Below are 9,769 nucleotides of genomic sequence, written 5' to 3'. Positions count from 1 at the left end.
ATCAATGTGATATCATCAGTTTCAAGTCAGTGTGGATTCAAAATCTCTCATCAAATAGAACATTTCATAGCCAGTAAGATTTGTTGATTTTGAATCTGCCCTGTCTTGAAACTGATGGTATCACGTTGATTTGATCTTCTGCAACACCATTTTTATATATATATATATATATATATATATATATATATATATATATATATATAGCAAAGACACCAATGCTTAACCTTTGACCTTGACCTTGAAAAATGGTGTACATCATATCTAGGTCGAAAACCATCATCATGTCAGGTTTGGTCATGATTGCTCCAGTGGTGTGGACTGTAGGAGAGTATATATATATATATATATATATATATATATTACATATGCTATGATCTTGACCTTTGATCTTTACCTTGGAAAATGGTGTGCACCATGCCTAGGTGGGGGACCATCATCATACCAAATTTGGTCATGATCGGGACAGTGGTGTGGGCTATAGGAAAGTTGTACACACACAAACGCTACTACTTTATATATATTTATATATATTAGTAGTAGTATCTGTTTATATACTTATGATTAGTGGGTTACAGCCTTATTAGCTTGAAAATTTCCATCTGAAATGAGACACAAACATTTCTTTGTAGCTTACTTACCATAAGTATATTTGTACACTACTCTCATACATTAGGATTGTTGAAATAAATACTGAATATGTGTGCGTGTGTAGCACATTATTTTATAAGTTCATGTACATAAACTCATAATTAAATAAGAAAATAAAAAAAAACACTAATTCAGATCATGACCTCGTGTTGATACTTTGTTTTTGCTTAAATTAGTTTATCTTTTTTGCTTATTTCCATTTTTTGTATATCATATATTGTTAGAATATCATCCTCTAAATATACCTCACACACACACATATATATATATAACAAGAACATAAAAAAATCAACTTTTCAATAAACCGTAAACTGATCAGAATCAAGACAGTAGTCTTTATACATATAAAGTGCCCAGTATCTTTTAAGATAGAGCTGTATATGAATAATAAGTGTTCACATAAGGAAAATGTATTGTTTTTATATACATTTACAACCCGTGACCCATGTGTTAGAGTTCTCTAGCCTTTCCCCTTCTCTTTTTCTCTCAGTTTTAATAGATGACGTCATATTTTACTTTTGTGATATCATAAAGAATCTCTTGTTCCTCTTTTGTTTTAATGGTTGATATCATTCTTTTGTGACGTCATCCATTGTGCATAGATACAACAAGCAAGCATGATCCATAGTGTGTGTGTGTGTGTGTGTATATATATATATATATATATATGTGTGTATATATATGTATATCAAGTTAAAGAAATTCAAGAGGGAAAACCTATGAATTAAAACGAAGTTATTAAGAGTGCTCAATAAAAAGAGCAAAATATAATATTTTTATTTCTATAGACAAATATTACATAGTCGCTACAGTGAACATGCTAATGTTTTGGACAATTGGTTGGCAAAATCCAAAAGTCCTCATCAGGCGACGTAACAAAGACTTTTGGTTTTTGCCAACCAATTGTTCAAAACATTAGCATGTCAGTGTAGCAACTATCTAATATTTGTCTATAAAAATAAAAATATTATAAGCCTGAAGGGTCCTAGAGTGGATGAAATGCGGAATATTCAGTGTAGCTTAATCGCCATATATATTTCATAACTTACTAACTAGCTCTACCTATATATTGAGCACTTTTGAAGTAAATACTTAAAGTTTACGCATAAATTTATACTTTCGTATATTAATTTTATATGAGTAAATGAAGTAGTTATATATTATATATATATATATATATATATATATATATATATATATATATATATATATATATATATACTTTATTTAAGGAAAAAATATCTGCCAAAATGTGTTGGTGAAAATAGTAATCAGCAAAGAATAACCTCAATAAAGTAAGTAAAAAATTAACAATCATGCTTCTTTTTTCCTTTTTTCATCCACCCTCCCTCTTTAGCCCATTCACTATTTAATCTTTCATCAATCATTTTTTTCAAAACACCCAGCCTTCTATTTACTCCCACCCTCACTTTGACTCTCATCTTAACATATTTCTTTCACTTTACACTAGCATCTTGTTTTCCTCCCGCCACCACTTCTACGTTTTTGTACATTTAATCTGAATTCTGTTCAACAAATGTTTATTCTTGACAAAGTTTCATAATTGAAATGAAATATCAAATCAACAGAAGCATGATTTGTTCTATTTAGTTTGTTCTTGGCTTATCAGCTTATTTCCATCTATACCAACACACAGATACATGCATGGAAAAAAAAAACAAATTAAACAAGCTAAATAAATTTTTAAAAACAAAAACGAGAGTTACCCGGTTTTATTCAGATCAACATGTCTTCAGAAAAATGATTTTGAAAAATCATCATTTTTCCCAAGACGTTCATAGATCCAAACAAAACCACTCAATCTCTTGTTTCTTTTTCTTGCGTTTAATTTGATTTTTCCATTTTTTTCCCCACATTTCATTTGATGATATATTGTGTATTTTATTCTCAGATTGTGAATTTGATTCAGAGACACATATACATATATATAAATCACAATATATTATTATAATGCATTGCATATATATATATATATAACACACATACACAAACATATGAGGGTATATAATACAGCTTAAGAGATCCATCTAAATATATAACACATTTTTTGACAAGATGAAATGAAAGCCCCTAGTAGAATTAAGGGTTCTAGACCCTCAAAAAAAAAAAATTCTCTGCAGAATTGGTCGAGCTAGCACAAAGACAGCATTATGGACTTGCTTCTATGAGTGACTTGAATCTCGGCTGGGTGTTGTTCCCAAGGCTCCCCATCCACCTGCATTGGTGCTGTGCTATGCAGCAAAATCTGAAAAACAATACAGAAAATAAAACAATTTTTAAAAAATGTGTGAAAATTTATGGTCACAATGATGAAGTAGTTTCACAATTTTGTAAAATAGAAATTAGATTTTCAGTGTTGTAAAGCAAGTATCAGAGGTAATAGTGAAAATAATAGAGGGGTAAGCCCCAAGAAGTATTAAAGATAGAAAAGATGTATGACTAAACATAAAGCATAATTTGAATAGAGTAATTTAGGTATCATTTATTTAGGTACTACATTTTCCCCTTTTTGGAGATTTAACTCCTTTGTAAGTCATAGCTTTTCCATACAAGGTAGAACAATAAAATTATCACCCTAGAAAAGATTACAGGATTCCATTTCCATTTCATGAAAACCGGTTTTCTTTTTTTGTCGCAGATCATCTACTAGTTGGCCAGTTGTGTACACATTCCCAATAGCGATAGGAGCTTTCTATTATGTCTGAAAATGACACACTGTTCAACAAGCAAGATTGAAGATGTGTCGCTATACAACTCATATTCTCTAACAATCTAAGTTATGACAACGAGACCATTGCCAGCACCCTCAAAATGCAAATCCAGATAACTCAACACTTAAGGGCAGAGCTCAATGAAGTTTCCAGCCACAGTTATGGTTTTTGGTGTAGTTTTAAACAAGGGCCACATCATGCCACGTCACATCTTCAAAGTTGGCTTGAAAGTCAACATCAAAGTGTACTTGGGTGCGCTGAAGAGTGTAATGATCCCCTGGTGCAATCAGGTGGTCACTGGCAGATCCTGAGTGTTGCAGTATGGTCCTCCCGCCTAGGTCAGCAGATGACTTTTGACCCTGCTGAACTGGTCTGGCCGTTGGTCGTCTATCTTCTGAGAGGACTTCACATAAATTCTCAGCGTCTCAGGCTTCATGTCGATTTCTGCTAAAAATCAATTAGCTTTGCATGCATGCCAGAAAAGGAAAACAGACTAAGGGAGTTCTAACTAGGAAAAAGTTAATTTCATGAAAATTACAAGTTTTTACATATGTACATCGTTCCGTTTGATTACACAAAATCTTATTCTTCGTTCTCCACGATGGGAGTCAGGATGGATAGAGGAGGTTTGTCGCATTCTTGGAGTGTGTGTTTTTCTCGAAATCTGGCTTCAATCTGCTAAAATCGGCCTGGGCATTTGCTTAAATACTAGGGTAAAAGGGTTGGTCGGGGCAATCCGCCAGACCAACCAGAATCCAACACATCAAACGGGAAATTCCCAACTCTTTTGCACGTGTGCACCTTTGTCAGGCCTGCGATAGTCTGTGTATCTGGAATCAAAACTCAATTTCCACTCACATGCCCCAAAAGATCAACATTGTCACTTAGAAAGCCAGAACATCTGAGCCGGTGTTCTTCAGGCCAAACGAACGCATGATTTCATTCCACATTATTCTGACATTTCCTGTCATTATTTTAAGCAATAAAATATCTGTTTTTTAAAAACACAATCAATTCATCCCTTTTGATAGGTCACCTGCTGCTGCCCGGGATTCAATCAACGTTTAACAGACAATCTCGGCATAATTACGTGGACTTACTTAGGGTTTTAGGGGATCTTAATCTCCCCAATGGGGAGCAATATTGCTACTCTAGACGGTCACGTCATTGCAGCAGGACTTGGTGCTGGCCCATAAGTCCAAAGAGACCCAGGCTTGGCTTCTCTCACTGGGCTCCCTCCACCCCAGACCTGAACCTGCTGGACTACAACATGATCTCCCACAACACCAAAGCCAGCCTGATTACTGTCATCCACTGAGTATTCACCAAGCTCCCACTGGAAAGGCATGCTCCCAGATCCGAACCTGTATTAAGGCGGTGATTGAGGCAGAGGGAGGCTGCATTGAATAGATATCAGCTCTACGACATAATCAAGTTACCTGAATTGATATTTTTTCAATAAAAGTTTTAAAATAAAGTTGTAATGTTGTTTTCTTTAGGGCGACAATTTTATCGTTCCACTCTGAAAAGACAGCCATGTTTGAGTGGAAAAGTTCAAGAAGGTCAAATCTAGTCAAATATTTTTCCCTATAATAGGTCAGTTGGTTGTAATAGACATGCATTGCTCAATATGCATCACAATTCATTGCAGAAACATCAGATGCCTGACCAAGAGAAATAATATGGTCGTGACTCATTAATAAAACATGTAGAAAATTTTCTTTTAATTAAATATTAGCCAGGGTACTCGGCGTTGCCCAGGTGTTTGGAAGTGTAAAAGAAAGAAAAAGTGAGGGCGGCTCGGACCCATGACAAACCAGAAGGCGGAAAAGAAAGTGAAAGAAAACGTGAGATCTTACCGCTACACTACAAGTGAAAAACATTCAAGTTTAGCGATGTCAATCAAAAAGTTGACTTGTTAAGTGAATGCAGAAATGAACATTGGCTGAAGGCCAGTTAAGCTTTCTGCCGTTTCATTTATTTGTTTCCCCACGATGTTGAAGAAAACCAGCTCCCCACAAAAAGGGAGTGTCCAAATGAATAGCAATTGTCTGATATGAGGGGTTTCCCCCACATTGATCAAAGCTAATTGTTTTCATGACGTCTCTGCAGAAAAGCCGGGAAGCTGCCTTCACTTTTGATTAGTTTTGCTTTTATATGAAAAACATGAACAAACATGTGAGAGGATGGAATACCATGAATTTTATAGAAGGCAATCAAAATAAATATAGATATGACGTCTCTTCACAAATCATAAATATTATAATCTAAGGGGTATATAAAAAGTTCTAAAACACAGAATCCTCACGAAAAAAGCCTTTGCTGAGCAAACAAAAACGTGTGCAGCCGTTTTGTCTTTTATATATATAGATGATCTGTTACTTGGATTCTTTGGGCCACTCTTTTCATCTTGAGTATTAGCTGATGTAATTTCTTCATGTGTTTCTTATCAAACTCTGGAATCTACACAGAATTTCCAAAAAGAAACTTTATCTAATCCACAGGGGTAGCATGTTCTCATTCCATCAGTTTTGATTGAGTAGAAGTCCTAAGAAATTTGCAATTGTATTTTGAGCATTGCCCTCACTGAGGATTGAACCTTCAACCTCCAGTTACAAATTACTTAGGACTTCTACCCAGTTATGGATGACGGAACAAGAGCATACTACTCTCATGAATTAAATAAAGTTTTCACCGGAAAGATTCCTCGAATTTGAGAAGATACACTTGAAGAAAGTCTGAGGTTACATCAGAAACATAGCGAAAATAACACTCAAGATGAGAACAGTAGTATGAAGAATCCGAATAATGTAAAGGATCAATCCTCAACGCAAAAATTTAGAAACATAATGTCCTGTTTTATTTGTACTTACTTTTATATGCCGTGCCTGTCCAATACGAATAGGTGTGGTCATTCCGACTTGAAGCTGAGCAACATGAAAAGATGAATGAAGACCAAATACTTCTAATAATTGGTCATTGTATCTACAAACAGAAATATATAGTTATACATGAGGGGTAATCAATAAATAAATCGATTTTTTATAAAACAAAAATTACTTATTTTATATAGAAAATTATACAGAAATGATGGTTTTATTTTTCAGTTTTTCTAAAGCGGGGAGACCATATTGACCCATTAATGGAAATTGTTGAGTAGTAGTTATACAGTCAACTAGTACTGACATTAAATGAAACAAGTTTTTCATTTTTATCCTCGACTTAAGATTAGTCTTAATTACCCTTTTATTATTCCATGTTAAGAATGGATTAAATAAGTTTCTTTCAATCAGTAAGTGAATCAAATTTATTTTTTTTTTTTTTTTAAATATCAACTTTATTTGAGAGGAGGTGGTCTAAAAAAATTCTTTCACATTTTTTTTTATATTCAGATGTTTTAATGTCTGCCATTTTACATTTATTTTTTTTTTATTTTTTTTGCAGCTTTTAAATCAAACTGCTTCAGCCTTTTCCAGTTTGTTCCATAAATCACAATCAGAAACATTCAGGTTAATATGGATCTCCTTACAAGCACCATTAATTTTTCAATATGATTTTAATTTTTTTAAACTCATTTTTCCTATAAACAAAACTTTTGTTTTCTATCAGCATTGATTGGCTGAATTTTTTCCGGCATGTCAACCATCTTTGAGTCTTTTTATATTAAAGCTGTACATATCTTTTGTATATGATTGGTTTAGTTTCTATTTGATCCATAGATTTATTTCTGAGAGGTATTATAACTTTAGGTCAAGGTGGACTCAAGAGTCGGTTAGTTGCTTGTTGGTTTTTACATGGTTGTTTCATTTTATGTCAAAATCATCATTTTTGTAGATGATTAGATCATGTTTGTAAAAGTTGTTAGAATTTTGTAAATAAACTAGCAGGCTGCCTGGCGTTGCCCAGCTGTAAAATATGCATAAATATCATATTTTTATTTATACAGAAACTGAGACATGATCATGCAAGTATTATGGTTTTTCTAAACAGTTCACTTCTTGTAAGTAAAATAATAAAAAATACTTGAGCTGAGATCAAAACCAAAACCTAAAGACAGCGAGTCAAGTACGATAACCATTAGGCCAGCTTGACACAATCTTTAAAAAGTGTTTTCAAATCTACTTATTCTTAACATAAGGAGTCTGTCATGTGAACCATTCACGCGCATGTGCATTTGTGAAACAGTTGACAAACAGATAAAAATCCGATGACCCCCCCCCCATGTACTAATTTTTCGATTTTGACCCCTTAGCAGCCATTTTTTTTCCAGATAAAAATGAATTAAAAAATTTTCCACATGTTTGAATATTCTATGTACCAAATTTCAAGTTTTTAGATAAAAAATTCATTGAGCATATAAGTTTGGAATTGTCTTCATACAGACAAACACTTTCTAATTTTTAGATATATAGACTAGAAAAGAAATACCATTGCACTCGGGTTAGATTGTTTAAATCACAAAAAAAGTGAGTTTGCAAAGCCAGTTAACTTTTAATAAAGACAAAATCCTAAGTTAGTCTCTTTCTGCTCACCATCTCTCTCCCTACTAATTGTGATGGTTTTTCCTTTTTGTCTATAATGGACTATTCTAATAAATAGGGTTTTGACAAGAGAATATTCTTATTATTTTGACTCTCAAGTATATATCCGACACAATTAGACACCGTTAATCAATCAAGAACAACATCACTATCTAAAAACATATAAGATATTAACTGATATATACTCGAGAGTCAAAATAATGAAAAGAATATTCTCTTGTCATAGCCCTACTAATAAATGAACTATTTCAACATAGATAAATAGTCTGCAAAAATGATAGATTCTATTTAACCCATAGATGGGGGCGCTAATAGGTAATAGTGCTCCGGGAAAGAGTGAATGAGAGAGTAATAGAAACTAGAGTGTCTTTTTTGTTTTTGTTTTTGCTTTGTTTTACTACTAGCGACTGCTTAGATTTGTGGTATTTGACTCCACAAATGTGAGAGTTATTAGGAAGAAACTATGTTCATAGGAGTTCTGTTTAGTTGGATGAAAAAAGAGAAAATTCTTTATGGTGGTTGTAGCTAGACGAGTTTTTGCTGTGAATGTTTTACAGGTGGTAAATCACAAATCGGAGATCAGTCAAGCATCTACCATGAAAATAATGATAGAATAGCGGAAAACCAACAACATCTATTCTATGAAAAGGGGGCTGTAGGGAAGAGAAGAGAGCATTGACCATGTTGTAGTAAGTCGGGAAGCAACATCATGGTATTCTATTCCACAGATAAGAGATTCTTGGGGAGAAGCTTTGTTCATGCCAATAATGAAAAAAAAAATAATATCTCATTCCAAAATTATTGGTATGATCCCAATCACTGTTTCAACCATAACTCAGCCAAAAATTATCAGTTGAAAGTGATTGATGACTTATTGGTAGCAGAATTTAATGTTCCTACTAATAAAACAAACTAACAGCTACAGTTTTACGAGATCCTGGCCTGGGAGATATAAACATTAATAAATCTGTGAACCGTAAAACATGTATTGTTGCTTTCTTGATAAGATTTTGCTGCAAGACCACACACGTTCATTCCAATTAGATATTAAATGTGTATGCCTCATGTTTGCAATCATGCATGCATGAAGGAAAACATCAGCAGCTGCAAACATCTGACAACGTAGTTGTCATTATGTAGAAAAATAGCTCATTGGCTATGGAACAGCATTGGACAAACATGCTATCTAACAATAATTCAAGAGAAGAATTTTGAAACTTACTTGGCAGGTTGATATTTTTCTTCAGGTTCGTTATCCCCTTTGATCTCCCAGGCATGGCAGCCTCCTCCCCAACTGCTGATGTTCAACACAACTAATCCTTCCAATTCTGGAAGAACAACTTCTTGTCCATCAAGTTCAAGCTACAAAGACAAAAACCAAAATAAGTGTAAACTTGTGTTCATTGTATTCATTGTATTTATTGTCACTGTCCAAATTTTGTGTTTGACTTCGACTGTGGCCAGAGTGTCAATTATGTGATCTGTCACTGTACTAAAAAATGATTTTTTTTTTTCTTCTTCTGAATAAAATTTAAACTCTGAGTCTCAAAACAAGTAGCAACGTTTTATTTTGAGACGTTTAAAATAATATTTGGCTTATATTTGCAATCATAAGAACAGTTATTGTCAACCGAATATACCTTCAAACTCAAGAATCTGCACAGAATTTCATAGGGAACCTTTTATTTAATCTGCGGGGGTAGCATGCTCTCGTTCCATCAGCCATGACGAGATAGAAGTCTAAAATAATTTGCAATTGTATTCTTACTATTGCCTGCACTGAGGATTGAACTTTCAACTTCCAGAAAAGTGTCACCTGTCTGCAAGAACAGAAGGCATAATGGATAA

The 9,769-nt window shown here is 33.7% G+C and overlaps 1 protein-coding gene across 3 annotated transcripts in view; it reads right to left on the bottom strand.

The window, feature by feature from the left end:
• Positions 1-1,971: 1,971 nt before the first annotated feature.
• The window catches only part of LOC145285987 (diacylglycerol kinase epsilon-like), a 222,131-nt gene continuing 214,333 nt past the window's right edge, over positions 1,972-9,769 (bottom strand). For 2 of the 3 annotated variants that reach the window (XM_080134576.1, XM_080134578.1), the window contains 3 exons: positions 9,144-9,283; positions 6,254-6,365; positions 2,670-2,914 (listed from right to left, as the gene is read on the bottom strand). In XM_080134576.1, coding sequence (XP_079990702.1) covers positions 2,801-2,914; positions 6,254-6,365; positions 9,144-9,283 — 366 coding nt within the window. In that variant the 3' untranslated portion in view covers positions 2,670-2,800. Of the gene's footprint in view, positions 2,915-6,253; positions 6,366-9,143; positions 9,284-9,769 lie in introns of all 3 variants that reach the window. The other variant, XM_080134577.1, reaches the window with a different exon arrangement.

Source organism: Euprymna scolopes, chromosome 10 (assembly GCF_053919585.1).
Source record: "Euprymna scolopes isolate OS-2025 chromosome 10, ASM5391958v1, whole genome shotgun sequence".
Lineage (NCBI taxonomy): Eukaryota > Metazoa > Mollusca > Cephalopoda > Sepiida > Sepiolidae > Euprymna > Euprymna scolopes.
This window is presented reverse-complemented; position numbering and strand designations above follow the sequence as displayed.